At 40.8% G+C, this 17,313-nt stretch overlaps 1 protein-coding gene across 1 annotated transcript in view; it reads left to right on the top strand.

The window, feature by feature from the left end:
• Nucleotides 1-6,465: 6,465 nt before the first annotated feature.
• The window catches only part of LOC127527806 (uncharacterized), a 46,865-nt gene continuing 36,017 nt past the window's right edge, over nucleotides 6,466-17,313 (top strand). The window contains exons 1-2 of the mRNA XM_051927665.1: nucleotides 6,466-6,795; nucleotides 15,617-15,737. Coding sequence (XP_051783625.1) covers nucleotides 6,784-6,795; nucleotides 15,617-15,737 — 133 coding nt within the window. The 5' untranslated portion in view covers nucleotides 6,466-6,783. The remainder of the gene's footprint in view (nucleotides 6,796-15,616; nucleotides 15,738-17,313) is intronic.

Raw genomic sequence — 17,313 nt, 5'->3', positions numbered from 1 at the left:
TGTATTCGCGATCTCGTTCTTTGACCATAGGTGAGGGTAGGAACGTAGATTGACTGGTAAATTGAGAGCTTTGCCTTGTGGCTCTGCTCCTTTTTCACCATGACAGACCGATGCAGACCCCACATTACTGCGGATGCTGCGCCGATCCGCCTGTCGATCTCACGCTGCATTCTTCCCTCACTCGTGAACAAGATCCTGAGATACTTGAACTCCTCCACTTTTCTGCAGGAAAAGGGCATTCCACCCTTTTTCGGTTGAGGACCATGGTCTCGGATTTGGAGGTGCTGATTCCCATCCCAGCCGCTTCACACTCAGCTGTGAACTGATCCAGACAGAGCTGAAGATCACGGCTTGATGAAGCAAACAGGACAACATCATCTGCAAAAACCAGTGACCCAATCCTGAGTCCACTAAACCGGACCCCCTCAACGCCCTGGCTGCGCCTAGAAATTCTGTCCATAGAAGTTATGAACAGAATTGGTGACAAAGGGCAGCCCTGGCGGAGTCCAACTCTCACTGGAAATGGGTTTGACTTACTGCCAACAATGTGGACCAAGATCTGACAATGATTGTACAGGGACTGAACAGCCCTTATCAGGGGGTCCGGTACCCCATACTCTTGGAGTACCCCCAACAGGATTCCCAGAGGGACACGGTCGAACGCCTTTTCTAAGTCCACAAAACACATGTAGACTGTTTGGGCAAACTCCCATGCACCCTCCAGGACCCTGCTAAGGGTGTAGAGCTGTTCCACTGTTCCATGACCAGGACGAAAACCACACTGTTCCTCCTGAATCCGTGGTTCGACTATCCGATGGACCCTCCTCTCCAGGACCCCCGAATAGACTTTTCCAGGGAGGCTGAGGAGTGTGATCCCTCTGTAGTTGGAACACACCCTCCAGTCCCCCTTCTTAAAGAGCTTTTCAATGAGCTGCTTTAATTTGTAAAGATTATGAAAGTGAAGTAGAAAAATTGAAAAGATAGAAGCATAAAAACTCACCTCTGCAAATACCTTTAACTAGACTTTGCTTGAAATATCAAAATATTTCAAGCATTTTTAGTGACTTTTTTGCTAAATAAATGAACAATATAATCACTTGTTTTACCTCAAATGGCATTAATATTGTAAAAGCTGCACTGTCTTCTGAGTTGTTTTTCTTCAAAAAGTCTCTTTATTTGACAATTCTCAATCTATACTAATAAAAGGCAAAGCCCTCACTGACTGACTCATCACTAAGTCTCCAACTTCCCGTGTAGGTAGAAGGCTGAAATTTGGCAGGCTCATTCCTTACAGCTTACTTACAAAAGTTAGGCAGGTTTCATTTCGAAATTCAACGCGTAATGGTCATAACTGGAACCTCTTTTTTTGAAAATATACTGTAATGGACGGCAACTCCATGGCCGTGGGAGGCGGAGTTGAGTGTCACGTCATCACGCCTCCCACGTAATCACGTGAAAATACTGTGAACGCAGTAGGGAGAAATGAAGGAAGAGCCACAAACAGCGAAGAACAAAAAATTCATTAAACAATTGAGAAGGGAGCGAAACAATAAGAAGCGAGCGAGTGAAGCATACAAGCATCTTCATAAGGGAAACAAAGCACGGTGTAAAACGTAAGTTTAAATTAAGTTTATAGAAACGCTCCCGCTGCGGATTGCAATAACATATTCGCGAGATAAAAGTTTAATATGAAGACACGAGGTATAAACGAACCACATACATATATATATATATATATATATATATATATCGACGAACTGGCTGCGCTGATGAAAAATGTCAGAACCTACAGAGAATGCAGTTTGTTGTGCTTTTGCAAAACGTGGCTAACTACCACCATCCCAGATGCTAACATGGAGCTACCCGGGTTTAGCACAGTTAGAGCGGACAGAGATGCAAGTACCTGCGGGAAGCACAAAGGAGGAGGACTCGCTCTCTATGTCAATACATGGTGGTGTAACTCTGGACATGTTAACTTCAAAATCTCCACTTGCTGCAGGGACATCGAACTGTTGGCCGTAAGTTTGTGTCCCTATTACTTGCCCAGAGAGTTTGGACATGTCATTGTGGTTATCGTTTACATCCCTCCTCGGGCGAATGTGGAGACAGTGAGTGACATCATCCATTCTGCTGTTGCTAAGTTACAAAAGCAGCACCCTGAGGTGCTTGTGCTAATCGCTGGAGACTTTAACCATTTGACGCTGGACAAAACATTACCTGCATTCTCCCAGTATGTGGACTGTAACACCCGGGGAAATAAGACTATTGATTTACTGTATGCAAACATTAAAGACGCATACAGCGCCACCCTGCTGCCTGCGCTTGGGAAAGCAGATCATAACCTGGTTCTGCTTCAGCCTCACTACAAACCAAGAATGAGGGTCCTACCTACAACCACACGTTCATTCAGGAAGTGGTCCCCAGAGGCAGAGAAGGCTCTGAGAGAATGCTTTGGAACTACGGACTGGATTATCCTGCAGGGATCACATAGTGAGAACATTGAGGAGGTTGTTGACTGCACTTCCGACTACATCAACTTCTGTATGGACATTGTAGTTCCAGTAAGAACTGTACTCTGCTATGCTAACAACAAGCCATGGATTACAAGTGACATCAAGGGCCTTTTGAGCCAGAAGAAAAGGGCTTTTAAAGGCGATGATCAGCATGAGCTCAAGTGCATGCAGAAGGAACTCCGAGTCCAACTCAGGGCAGCGAAGGAGCAGTACAGGAGAAAGCTGGAGCAGAAGTTGCAGAATAACAGCATGAAGGAAGTGTGGGATGGGATGAAGATTATAACTGGCTGCAACTCGAAGCGGGGTGCAACCATCGAGAGAGACGTGAAGAGAGCAAACCAAATGAACATCTTCTTTAACAGGTTTGACCACCCTAACCCACTCTCGCTCTCACCTTGGAGTACTGCACCCTCCACACATCCTTCTGCTGATACCAGCATAGGAGAGACATCCCCACCCATAATTACAACAGCTCAGGTGAGCAGAGAGCTGAGGAGACTTCGTGCCAGCAAAGCAGTGGGTCCAGATGGAGTATCGCCACGACTGCTGAAGGTCTGTGCATCGGAGCTGGGGGGTCCTCTACAGCGCATCTTCAACCTGAGCATGGAACAGGGGAGAGTTCCGAGGCTTTGGAAAACATCTTGCATCACCCCAGTCCCAAAGGTATCACGTCCTAGTGAGCTGAATGACTTCCGGCCTGTTGCTCTGACATCACATGTGATGAAGACAATGGAGAGGCTGCTGCTTCACCAACTGAGGCCACAGGTTCAACATGCCCTCGACCCTCTGCAGTTTGCATATCAGGAGAAGGTGGGAGCGGAGGATGCCATCATCTATATGCTACACCAATCCCTCTCCCACTTGGACAGAGGCAGTGGTGCTGTAAGAATTATGTTTCTAGACTTCTCTAGCGCCTTCAACACAATCCAACCTCTGCTCCTAAGGGACAAGCTGACAGACATGGGAGTAGATTCATACCTGGTGGCATGGATCGTAGACTATCTTAAAGACAGACCTCAGTATGTGCGTCTTGGGAACTGCACGTCTGACATTGTGGTCAGCAACACAGGAGCGCTACAGGGGACTGTACTTTCTCCGGTCCTGTACAGCCTATATACAATACAACTCGGAGTCCTGCCACATGCAAACGACACTGCTATTGTGGGCTGCAAAAGGAGTGGACATGAGGAGGAGTATAGGGACCTAATCAATGACTTTGTTAAATGGTGCGCCTCAAGCCACCTACAACTGAACACCAGCAAAACCAAGGTGCTGGTGGTGGATTTTAGGAGGCCCAGACCCCTCATGGACCCCGTGATCATCAGAGGTGACTGTGTGCAGAGGGTTCAGACCTATAAATACCTGGGAGTGCAGCTGGATGATAAATTAGACTGGACTGTCAATACTGATGCTCTGTGTAAGAACGGACAGAGCCGGTTATACTTCCTTAGAAGGCTGGCGTCCTTCAACATCTGCAGTAAGATGCTGCAGATGTTCTATCAGACGGTTGTGGCGAGCACCCTCTTCTACGCAGTGGTGGTGCTGGGGAGGCAGCATTAAGAAGAAAGACACCTCACGCCTGGACAAACTGGTGAGGAAGGCAGGCTCTATTGTTGGCATGGAGCTGGACAGTTTAACATCTGAGTATAGGGACCTAATCAATGACTTTGTTAAATGGTCCGACTCAAACCACCTACACCTGAACACCAGCAAAACCAAGGAGCTGGTGGTGGATTTTAGGAGGCCCAGACCCCTCATAGACCCAGTGATCATCAAAGGTGACTGTGTGCAGATGGTGCAGACCTATAAATATCTGGGAGTGCAGCTGGATGATAAATTAGACTGGACTGCCAATACTGATGCGCTGTGCAAGAAAGGACAAAGCCGGTTATACTTCCTTAGAAGGCTGGCTTCCTTCAACATCTGCAATAAGATGCTGCAGATGTTCTATCAAACAGTTGTGGCGAGCGCCCTCTTCTACGCAGTGGTGTGCTGGGGAGGCAGCATTAAGAGGAAAGACGCCTCACGCCTGGACAAACTGGTGAGGAAGGCAGGCTCTATTGTTGGCATGGAGCTGGACAGTTTAACATCTGTGGCAGAGCGAAGGGCGCTCAGCAGGCTCCTATCAATTATGGAGAATCCACTGCATCCACTAAATAATGTCATCTCCAGACAGAAGAGCAGCTTCAGCGACAGACTGCTGTCACTGTCCTGCTCCACAGACAGATTGAGGAGATCGTTCCTCCCCCAAACTATGCGACTCTTTAATTCCACCAGGGGGGGTAAACGTTAATATTTAACATTATACATAGTTATTGTCTGTTTTTTTCACCTGTATTATTATCATTCTTTAATTTAATATTATTTATTGTATCAGTATGCTGCTGCTGAAGAATGTGAATTTCCCATCGGGATTAATAAAGTATCTATCTATCTATCTATCTATCTATCTATCTATCTATCTATCTATCTATCTATCTATCTATCTATCTATCTATCTATCTATCTATCTATCTATCTATCTATCTGTGGCAGAGCGACGGGCGCTGAGCAGGCTCCTATCAATTATGGAGAATCCACTGCATCCACTAAATAGTATCATCTCAAGACAGAAGAGCAGCTTCAGCGACAGACTGTTGTCACCATCCTGTTCCACTTACAGACTGAGGAGATCGTTCCTCCCCCAAACTATGTGACTCTTCAATTCCACCCGGGGGGGTAAATGTTAACATTATACAAAGTTATTGTCTGTTTTTACCTGCATTATTATCAATCTTTAATTTAATATTGTTTTTTGTATCAGTATGCTGCTGCTGGAGAATGTGAATTTCCCCTTGGGATTAATAAAGTATTTATCTATCTATCTATCTATCTATCTATCTATCTATCTATCTATCTATCTATCTATCTACTGTATATATATATATATATATATAATATATATATATATATATATGGTTGAAATAGTTTACTGTCAAATAAATGCAAAGAGTACACGACACGTGTTTCGCCCTCATTCTGGGCTCATCAGGTGTACACACTCCACTGCACTCCCTCTTGGGAATCGAACCTCGGACGTCAGCGCCAGAGGCAATGCCCCTAACATTGCGCCACGGCATGTGGTTTGTTTATTTGACAGCATGTACATCGGGGTAATCAACCACAAGCGTTACCTGGTAGGTAACCACCCATACAATCAGATTGTGACACAGACTTCGAATGCCGTGAATGTAATTACCCTGATCTACATGCTGTCAAATAAACGAACCACACGCCGTTGCGCAACATTAGGGGCATCGCCGCTGACGTCCGAGGTTCGATTCCCGAGAGGGAGTGCAGTGGAGTGTATACGCCTGATGAGCCCAGAATGAGGGCGAAACACATGTCGCGTACTCTTTGCATTTATTTGACAGTAAACTATTTCAACCATTCTATGATCTGCTCCTCACAAACTGAGGGCACCGTGGCGGATGTTAGCAGATTGCTGGCCAACCACAAGCGTTACCTGGTAGGTAACCACCCATACAATCAGATTGTGACACAGACTTCGAATGGCGTGAATATATATATATATATATATATATATATATATATATATTGTCACACACAAGCGTTTTTTATTTTGGCAGGAAAAATGAGAAAACAGCCCCTTGAATTCTTCGTCAGATATCCGGGTCATTTCTGGGTTCCTCCGCTTCCTCCGGTCCACCAGTGATGACGTCACCATCCCACAACACTCAGCGCACTGTTTCCCCATTTAAGTTCCCACTGCATAAATTGTCCGTCTTGCCACTAATTTTTTGTCTGTTGCACACAAACCTAACCATAAAATTGAACTGGAGAAAATCTACAGTATACAGGGACGGAATCCCCAACCCTTAATCCTGTTTTTTGTGTTTATTTCTTACAATATCTATATATATATATACAAAGTAATTGTAACCAGGGAGCAAACCACCCCGACTTGGTGACAATTGCAAGCCCAGAAAAATAGAGAAGGTTAGTGTCAGGAAGGGCAACTGGTTGTTAAATGTTACAACATGTTAAACTAGAAAGAGATTATTAGAAAGAATGCATCCAAGTAATGGTCAAAGCCTCTTCTTTCCTATAATAAACCCCCACCTCTAGTAACAATGGGAGAGTCCAAGCTTGATTTATTACAGAGAAATCCTTCTATCCTTCTTAGTCACATGTGCCTGAGACGCTCTGCACTTTGGAAAGTTACCTAGAGGCTGGTGTGTCAAGAAGAGCAAGCTCTTTGGTGTTTAGAATGGATTTTGAGGTGAGTCAGAATTCAGATGGCCATTGCTAGAAATTGTGCTTAATGTAGTTTTTTTTTTAATGTTTGTAGTAATTTTTATGCTTATTGATTAAAATACAAATCTACTGAATTTATATTTTAGTATGTACATTAAGCTACAGGACTGTTATTCTATTGTATGTGATACCTACCTGTAGTTCCATAAAATGACCATTTGTGACACTAATTTAGCACTTCTGCCTTTACATTTTACTGGCTAATGCCAGGATAAGCTACACATCTTTGATCATGTAATGGATACATGCATACATAGACAGATTGAGCGATCAAATGGAGAGCATAGGTAAACAAGCTCTATTTGCACTGCATTGTAGTATGAAGTACTTATCCAGACATTCCTGAGCATTGCCTGATACTCTGTTTAAACTTTATATGCCTAAGATTCCATCGGCAATGCGTCCCAAAGACGAACACAAGATGATTTAAGAAGAGCAGCTCCTTTATCTCAGAATGTTTTTGTTTTTCTAGTCTATCCATAATAAAGTGTAAAGATTTGAAAGACCCATGAGTACTACTTTATATTGTTCAATAACACGTTTCTTGCACCTGTTCATTGTATATTTTGCATTTCTATGTTTTTTTAAGTTTACTTAAGCTTTGAATTGTATCCAAGATTGCAAAGAATACATTTTAAAGTAACATTTTTTTCCACCAAACTATTATTTCGTCACATCTCTGCTTCGACTTTGGCCACATTTTAAAGTAACATTTTTTTCCACCAAACTATTATTTCGTCACATCTCTGCTTCGACTTTGGCCAGAAGTCTAAACACCTTGAGTGTTTTCTTGCATTTCATTCCCGATATTTCATCACATCTCTGTTAACTCTTCTTTACTTTCATCCAAAACCTGTGCAACAGGCCAGTCATTAGATGCAAAGACAAAAACTGCACATAAGCATAAAAGCACTCCACTTACTAAACTCACTCTTGTCAGCATGAATGAAATAAAACAGGGGTTTTATATCATAAAACCTGAGGTCCACAGACCCCTATGGGGTCCTTGGAATGGGTTTCAGGGTTTCTGTGAGGGTCAGATAAAAATTAACATTTATGTTCACTATTCATCACAGTACTGTTGATTTAGAGTGGATGTAGCAATAATGGTAGTACAAAACATAGTAGTAGTAAATCTGTTTTAATTTGCACAAGAGGATTGTATTTCATAATTATAATGAATGGCCATTACTTTTTGCATAAAATAGGAATATCCACATTACTATCCACATTACTAACCGAGAATGATAAACCGGATGGACGCAGGGACATCCGGCAATGGGCCGTGGACGCAAAAGATGTACTGCGCAGGCGCCCCACAAATCCCCCCCCCCCCCCCCCCACAAGCAACGGGAACCGGATGGAATGCAACGTAAAATAAGAAATGCAGCACTGCGCACAGAAAAAAGGAGTCAGACCACAGAAAAAAGGAGTCACGAAACCCATTGCACACGAAACGGGACACACACAAAGAGGAGGATTCAACAAGCCCCTACCACACAAAAAAAAGAAGCCGCAAGCATCACACAAAGCCCATTGGACACAAAACGGGACAGACTACGGACATAGCACACGAAACGTACACAAAAACGACGATTCAGACCCACGACCACACTAACATAAATAACAAATGACACACAAAGCCCCATTTCTAAATGAATCGTCCGTATTAAACATACGTCATCTCAACACGTTCACACTATGCAGCATAGGTGGATCTCATTACAATGTGGCACTATTAACCGTTCAACCGCAGAAAAGGCTCCATATTAACAGTGATTGCGATCCTCCTTATTACTTATCCATATTTCTCACGCTGAAGAACAAACAAGTCATGAATTCACGATCACGGATACAAAACGATACGGCTCGGATAACGGGACCAAACACAATTCACACTATGCAGCATAGGTGGATCTCATTACAATGAGGCACTATTAACCGTTCAACCGCAGAAAAGGCTCCATATTAACAGTGAGTGCAATCCTCCTTATTACTTATCCATATTTCTAACGCTGAAGAACAAACAAGTCATGAATTCACGATCACGGGTACAAAATGAACGTAGACGCATGCAGCGTGTGTCTCACAGTGCTGCATCGATACAGGCACGGGTTCAAAACGAAACACCTCCCGTCTCAGACATACAGAAACGACAGCGAAGGGACAAAATAAATAAACTCAGACGTCTACACCGCGCATCTGGAATGCCGGAAAACAAGCAGGCAAGTTTCCAAAAAGAGAAAGCTCAACTGACCTACATACAAAAACGGGCAAGGCTCAATACAAACAATGCACGCCGTAAACTACAACGGGCTTCTCACACAGCACAGGCAAATCGATTACAGCTCCAAAACAACACGTCCCAAATACTGGACATACAACGACGCGCCTCTCAAACGGCACAAGCAAAACATACAGGTCACGGACATCAACGACAGACTCCTGCTAAACGCTGGCGCCAGTTAGCTGACAACGCGTTCAATAATGAGTCCACTATTCAGGAAAATTCATTCGGATTAATGAATGTCATTTGCAATCATTGTCATTCACTTAACTTCCCTGAAGAAACAACTGGCAATACAAGTAATACATTTACACGTTGTTGTCAAAAGGGTCAAATTAGACTGCCTCCTTTACATTCATAATCGGTATCCACTATGAACATGAACAGTAGCACTGCACGCGACATCCGTCTTGCAAAACTGTTAATTATTGATGAATGTACAATGGCATCCAGTCACTTACTCAACACCATTCATAAACTTCTACAAACATTGATGAATAATAATATTCCCTTTCGATAAAAGGTACTTTTATTAGGAGGAGATTTTAGACAGTGCTTAATTAGCTATTGTTCAGTGCACCTTAAAATACGCAGACAATTGGCATTGCTTTCAAAACATACAGTTAGTACAAAACATGCGATGTCCACATCCAGATCATAACAATTGGTTATTACAACTGGCAGATGGTACACTCACCAATACAAATAGACTTCACCCAGACATTATTACAATTCCTCAAGCCTTTATCTGCGACGACTTAGTTACAGAGATATTTGGAACAGCAATCTCATTAGACCAAATGCCCCTTTTAAAACAACGCACTATATTATGTCCAAAAAATATTAATGTGTAAAACATAAATACCCAAGTCATTGCATTACTTCCTGGAGAGAGACAACTCTTTCTAAGCTCTGACAAAGTTGACTCTGATCACGACAATGACCATCTTCATTGACCTTACAAGTTCTGACCTGGAATTACCTTTTACACTTAAACGGCGTTTACAAAGAAATTTTCCAATAAACCTTTACACTGTGCCACACACTTTATTGTTTGCTTTCTATATGCATCATCTACACCTTCACACTATTCTATATCTCATTCATACATCACACTCTTTGTCATTTCCCAACACCAGGGGTTGGCGAGCGAAGCGAGCAGGGGGCGGAGCCCCCTAGTTATTTCAGATTGCTTATCCTAAAGGGTAATACTACTTTGTGTAAGTCATATATGTATGAGACAATCAAATCTTGATAAATAAAGTACATTATATTAATTTCATGCAAAGTTGTGTTTATGTAAATATTTCTGGGGAAGGGGTTCCAACATAGCTTTCATCATATTTTTAATGGGGGCCGTGACTCAAAAAAGGTTAAGAATCACTGATGTAAAATATAAAGCAACAGAGCATGACATTCTTAAAACCACTCATGTTCAGAATCACCAGTGACCGACCATATTAATCTCAAGCCAGAAACCAAACTTGAGTGGAGCACCAGGCGATTTAAACATTTATTTCTATAGCACATTTTCATACAAAGGATGTAGATGAAAGTGTTTTACAAGATGCCAATGAATTTAGGTACTTGCACAGAATAACAAATTAAAATTAGATAAGGAAAAATATGCATAAATAGTATTCAATAAATAATGTACTCTTCAATAAGACAGGTATATATTTAAGAGAGAAATAGTGTCCTTAAATATGGATTTTGTTTTTAAGTTTATAATGAAAGTTTGATAATAAAGTCATTCGTCCAGGGTGGACAGAAAAAAAACAAAAACAAAAAAAAAGACTCCAACTCCAGTTAAGATGGAGAAAAAAAATCGATAGGGGTTCCATTCCAAAAGACTGCCCAGACCCTTTGGCCTCACATGAATGTTCTTAAGTAGAATTTTTTTTTAATGCGTCATATTAAAGGATTCAGCACAGTGAGTCTCGTGGCAGAGTTGGGTATTCACTTTTCAAACATTCAGACATCACAAGTGGCACCGCAGGACTTTGTTCAGGTGGTGGTGACGTAGAGCGGCCCCCTCATGCCAGACCAATTTTGAACTGCAAGTTAACCTTACACATCTTTGTAGATATTAGTGAACTGCAAGTTAACCTTACACATCTTTGTAGATATTAGTGAACTGCAAGTTAACCTTACACATCTTTGTAGATATTAGAGGAAAACTCACAGACATTGGGGAGAACTTGCTCACTCTACACAGATAACAGGAATATGTGTAATGGTTATCATTTAGGAAGGCTCAAAACTGTATATATATAAGGTCCCAAATTTCACACTGAATGTCACTGCGTGAAGTCCAATGATCTAACTCTCTGTAGTCCTTTTCAATCAAATAGTGGTGATGCAGGACAAAGGTAAAAGACATTTCCAAAGCATTGAGTGTGTTCCCAGGAGTGCAGTGGCATCAGGGAGAAAGTTTGAAATCACTAGGACTCTAGAGTTGGACATCGGGTCAGTAGCTGGGCAAGAAGGGCCTTGGTTGTGGGTTGTGACCAACAGTCATGCTAACAGCGCTTCAGAAGTCGTCTGCTGAGATGGGGGGACCTGTCAGTAGGACAGCCTATCTCAGCAGCCCTCCATTAATCAGGTGCATATGACAGCACACTTGGAGTTTGCCAATTGCCTCTCTACTGTGAGGTATGGTGATGGCAGTATAATTCTGTGGGTATGTTTGTTAGTGGCACGGTCAAAAAGACTGGCCAGAATTGATAGAATAATCAATGCAGCCAAATACAGGGAGGTTTTTGATCAAAGCACACAACCATAAGACTATGGCAACAGTTCTCCATTTAGCACGACAATGGCCAAAAGCATAAAGTCAAGAGAATGCTGGAGTGGCATTAGGTGTAAGCATCTGACTGTCCTTACTTAAATGGCTGCCCAACCAGACTTAAACTCCATAGAACATTTGTAGAGTGAGACATCTTCATGAGGGCAGTTTACAGACGCTTCCATTCCAGTATAAAAGAATTTGAGAGGATCTACCATGAAGAATGGGAGAAAGTGCCCAAATGCAGGTGTGCAAAGCTAGTAGACACATACCAAAAAGGGCTTCTAAAAAGTTTCTGAGTTAAGGGGTCTGAATACTTATATAAATGTGAGAAATCAGTTTTTGTTTTTTTAATACATTTGCTAACCTTTTTAAAAACATTTGTTTCAATTTGTCATTAAGGGTTATTAAGTGCAGATTAACAGGGCAGAAATGTCAAATTTAAAATTAAATCTACAACACAATAAAGTGTACAAAAAGTGAAGAGTTCAGAATACGTTTAAATGTATTGGATACTTAAAGTGAAATAAATAAAGTAGAAGTGTAAGGAAGTTTTGAGTTTTAGCCAAGAAACCAGTAAGGAAAAATGCAAGCAGAAAGTCTTCATTGGTTACGGACAGCACATTTGTGTTGGTTTGAGTTTTCCTGTTGGGATCTTCTTTTATGGTCCACAGACTTAGAAGAGGTAGGACTACGGTAGAGCAGATGTTACATCATTGGTCATCAGGATAGACTTTCACTTACGTGGAGATAAGTGGAAAGTTAAAAGCTGGTGAAATCTTTCTCCTTTCCACGGGTGTCCTCTTAACTAAGTCCTCTTAAGACACACACCATACTCCTGTGTCTGATAATATATGTAAGATTATACATCTGAGTCCACCAATACAGAAATCCCAAAGACTAATATTCCAATAGCATTTGAGCGGAGATCAGTTCTGCATGAGAGTCCAGCCCATCACCAGGCAGTCTTGTATTTTACCACTGCCTCACAGTTCCAGGATCCAGAATTCAAATGCTAATCCAGTCTGTCTGAGTGCAGTTTACACATTTTCTGTTGGGTATGCATGTTTTTCTCCCATTTCCCACTTATATGCATTGTGGTTAATTGGCAAACCTAAAGTGTTACTAGATTAACTTGTGATAGACTAACGTAGCATTCAGGGTTGGTGTCTGTCATGGCTCTGTCTGCTGCCAAGACTAACTCTCTAAATGTTAAAAATTAGTTTCATCCAAGGCAAAAATGTGAGAGACTTTCAAAACAAGCTAAGGCAGCTGACCAGAAATTTGCTTGGTCTGCCCAGTAGAGACCCACCAGACTTAAGCCAGGCTTATAAGGCATCTGTTGGCCAGAGCTGGAGCAACCCAAAAAAATATAAAAATCTGAAAATCTCAACAAAGTCACACAAATAAAAGACAACCATAAATCCCCAGGTTACATTTAAACTGGAAGCAAGTACTTTTATTACAACTGGCTGCATTTATTTGCAAAAATAGCAATATACAAAAAAAAAGGCTCAGCAAAGTGAAAAAACAGGCACAAAAGGAGTTGCCTAAAAGGCTGTCCACAGCAAAAAAAAGTCCCCAATACACAGGCCATAGGCAGTTTATGATGAAATTGGGCAAGAAAATAATCAAAAATACAAAAAAAAAAAACAGCAAGTGATCAAAAGTGATACTTACAATACTGCCCCCAGAAAACAATGAATAGTTCCCACTTCTGAGCATTTTAGCCAGTTTAGGGAGGGCAACATCAAAGCAGTCCCAACTCTGAGGGCTCCAATCACAAAGTACTGGGAACATACATTTAAACAGACAGTACACTATTAATAAATTTACACATGAAATCAACAGGAATAACAGACAAAAAAACAACCATTCAAAGGTACATAGCACAGGTTCTTCTTGAGCATGAAGTAAGCATGTATCAGTGAACTGATGATGTCACCCTGCCCTGGTGACTCATTTGGGTTTAGCCTTTGTAATGCTATTCAGTTTGTCCAACTGGCAGAAGCTGCAGGCTGCAGAGAATGGCCAACAGGACATGGCAAGTGAGTATTTTCATTTGTCTAATAAATAAATGTGCATTCACACAGCAAATTATTAGGATTACTATACAAATACTAAGTCAAAGCAGCCTTGATTCTTCATGATGTGGATTCCACAAGATGGGATGAACAATTCCTTGTGATTCTGGTCCATATTGCATGGTTGTGATTCTCCCGTTCTACCGCATACCAAAGGTGTTCGATTGTATTCAGAACTCGTTACTAGAATACTGAATATGGTCATGTTAATAAAACCAGTTTGAGATGCCTTTTCTTTGGAGTCATGATGGATTATCACATTAGAAGAACCCATTAAAGAAGATGGATGAAATGTAGCCTGAAGGAATGCACATGGTCAGCAACAATAGACAGTGGCATTCAAGCAATGATTGTTTGGTATTAATGTGCCCATAGTATGCCAATAAAACATTCCACACTATTACACCACCACCACCAGCCTGTACTGTTGACATGTCAAATTCTGATCCTACCACCTGTGTGCCTCAGCAGAAATTGAGATTCATCACAACAGGCCATGTTTTTCTGTTGTGCATTCTGAGATTTTTTTTTTGCTCACCAAAGATGTTCGGAGTGGTTATCTGTGTTAACCATAGCCTTTCTGTCAGCTCAATCCAGTCTGGTTATTCTATACTGACCTCACTCATCTTCAGTACGTTTTCATCTGTAGAACTGCTGCTCTCTCTGGATGTTTTTGGTTTTTGCACCATTCTGAGTAAGTTAAAAGAAATCAAACTGTCCTGTCTGGCACTAACAATCGTGCCACAGTCAAAATCGGGGTGGTCAAATTTTCTCCCCATTCTGGCATTTGATATGAACATTAACTGAAGCTCCTAACATGGATCAGTAGGATTTATTGACATTGCTATGCTGCTATATTTTTGGCTGATTCGATAAATTCACAGATTAGCACATGCATTGGTGTTCCTAAAATGTCTAAATTACTGCATTCAATTCAATTTATATATGTTAACTTCAAAGTTGTTCCATCAGTGCCATGTCATATCTTCACAACATGTCTACTTCTTTGGCTATTATACTTAAAGTATGTCCTTTGTTTCTCTGCTACAATTAATGTTAATATTTTCATACCAAATTTCCAAAAATTTCCTGTGTTAATATATGAACATTTCCTGCATTTTCAGGTCTATAGGATCATGCTACAGAATGCATGGGAAACCATCCCTGAAGAGCCAATGGTAATGTGTCCTTATAACAACACAGCATCTTTTTTACTGTGCATATACTAGAATGGTGGTCAATTCACACTTGTTTAAAAAATACCTTTTTTTTTACTTAACTTCTCTGGCATATAAAAAATGAAGATATACTATCATGACTGGGGAATTACTAATCGCATTTTAATGATAATTTTGTAACCCAATTCTAATTTGGAAATTAATATGGTTAACACTTCTCTGATGTAAGTTAATTCTAATAATTCCACATACCATTTATTAAAAAACCCTAAAATTGTAAAGTCAATATTGGTGGGTATTGGCTCCAGCAGACCCCCGTGACCCTGTGTTCGGATTCAGCGGGTTGGAAAATGGATGGATGGATGGATATTGGTGGGCACTAAAGTTGGAGTGTTTAACTATGGATTAGAATGTGATTCACACAAGATGTCTGACTGGTTCTGTTTCAGGCATTTGATGATGAGAACTCAACTGAACAGGAAGTGCCTTATGAATTCAATGGGAAAATGAAAGAAAATTCAAATTTGGATTATATGTCTCCATCAGAGAGTAGTGAGACTACATTTTCAGGTGAGGAAATGAGTTGTATGATATTTTAACGTAAAACATTAGTTAATCTGGGAAAAATATCAAGTCAACCATACTTCAAACCTGCAAATTCAGTTAATGTGCCTATTGTATCATACTTTCAAAATATCAAGAAAAAGTAGCTCTCTGCATGTTAAACCAAATAATATATTTCAGTGTTTAACACAGTAAATCAACAGTACATAAACTAGTGGTGCGACTTCATCCATTCATTGTCAAATTCCCCCCTAGGGACTGACCATCTATCTATCTATCTATCTATCTATCTATCTATCTATCTATCTATCTATCTATCTATCTATCTATCTATCTATCTATCTATCTATCTATCTATCTATCTAATTTTCTTTTCTTTAGGTTGATTTTCTTTTTCTCTCAAGATGGAGCTGTATAAATGTTAACATGCACTTAATAATGTATATACGGTTTGACCACAATGGCAACAGAAACCATGTCTGACAATGATATGAAGAGACCCTTATTACATCCCTCCACACCCAGCCAAACAATAAACAGATGGAAAAATAGCAACAATTAAGATATTAGTTTTTCATAATTGCTTTGGCACATTTCATGAAACATTCTTAACATCTCATTACTTTAAGTGAATTTTACACAACAGTTCATACAATAGGCAGAACACAAAAGTTAATCAACAAAAAGGCGACACTCACACAAAACATTTAAGTTGTATTACAAAAGCAAATCATTTCTTCAGTTAATTAGTCAGTGTCAATCCCAGCTAACACATGGCACAAGGCAGGATCAAATCACCAGGCAGGACGCCAGCCCACCACAGTGATAAAGTTAGCCAGCTTCATCCACAAACACAAACTTGTGAGGGATTTCACTTAATTCCAGTTCCATGACTGTCGGCAAATGAGAATAAATAAAATTAGTAGTGAAGATGGAAATCATATATGTACTTCAAAATTGTATTGGTCCATATATTCTAACGAAGGCACAGAACATTTTATAGTAAAGATGTGGTATTGCATGTACTGTGAAGTACATATCCGGTCTTTACCTGAATATAGTGGTATTGTTGCTCCTTAACTCTTTCATGGTTCCTTTCAAAAGGTACCCTATGCAGTTGTTTCATTGTAAATTGAAGTCTGTTCAACACTCTTACTTATTGTAGGGAGGCTGAAAGAATTGATGTTTCAAAAGATGCCATTATCTTCTATAATGGCACTCTGGATCTCCTGAAGTCTAACAGAATTATTGGAAATCACCATGTTGCATATTTCTCCTTCCTATTGCATTGTGAAAACTGCTCCCCTTCCACCAGCACGAGGCAGACGCTCCATCCTGCATCATATATTTATGAATTCATTTACTTACTTTTTTGTAAAATAATAGCAGTAAATGTGTAAAAAGTAACAACATTTACACACCTACACATTACGCACCTGTTTTCCCTCCAAAATGTTGGAATGATGGAGGATAAAGTCGGCGTCTGTGTGGTGTTATGGGTCCACAGCTCTTCCAGCAAAGGCCAGTTTGTTTAAAATAAATAATCACCACGCTCGCAACTTAGGAGGGGGAGTGGTGGCTG

This window comes from Erpetoichthys calabaricus, chromosome 5 (assembly GCF_900747795.2).
Source record: "Erpetoichthys calabaricus chromosome 5, fErpCal1.3, whole genome shotgun sequence".
NCBI lineage: Eukaryota > Metazoa > Chordata > Cladistia > Polypteriformes > Polypteridae > Erpetoichthys > Erpetoichthys calabaricus.
The sequence above is the reverse complement of the archived record's forward strand: the minus strand, read 5'-3'. Positions and strand labels throughout refer to the sequence as shown.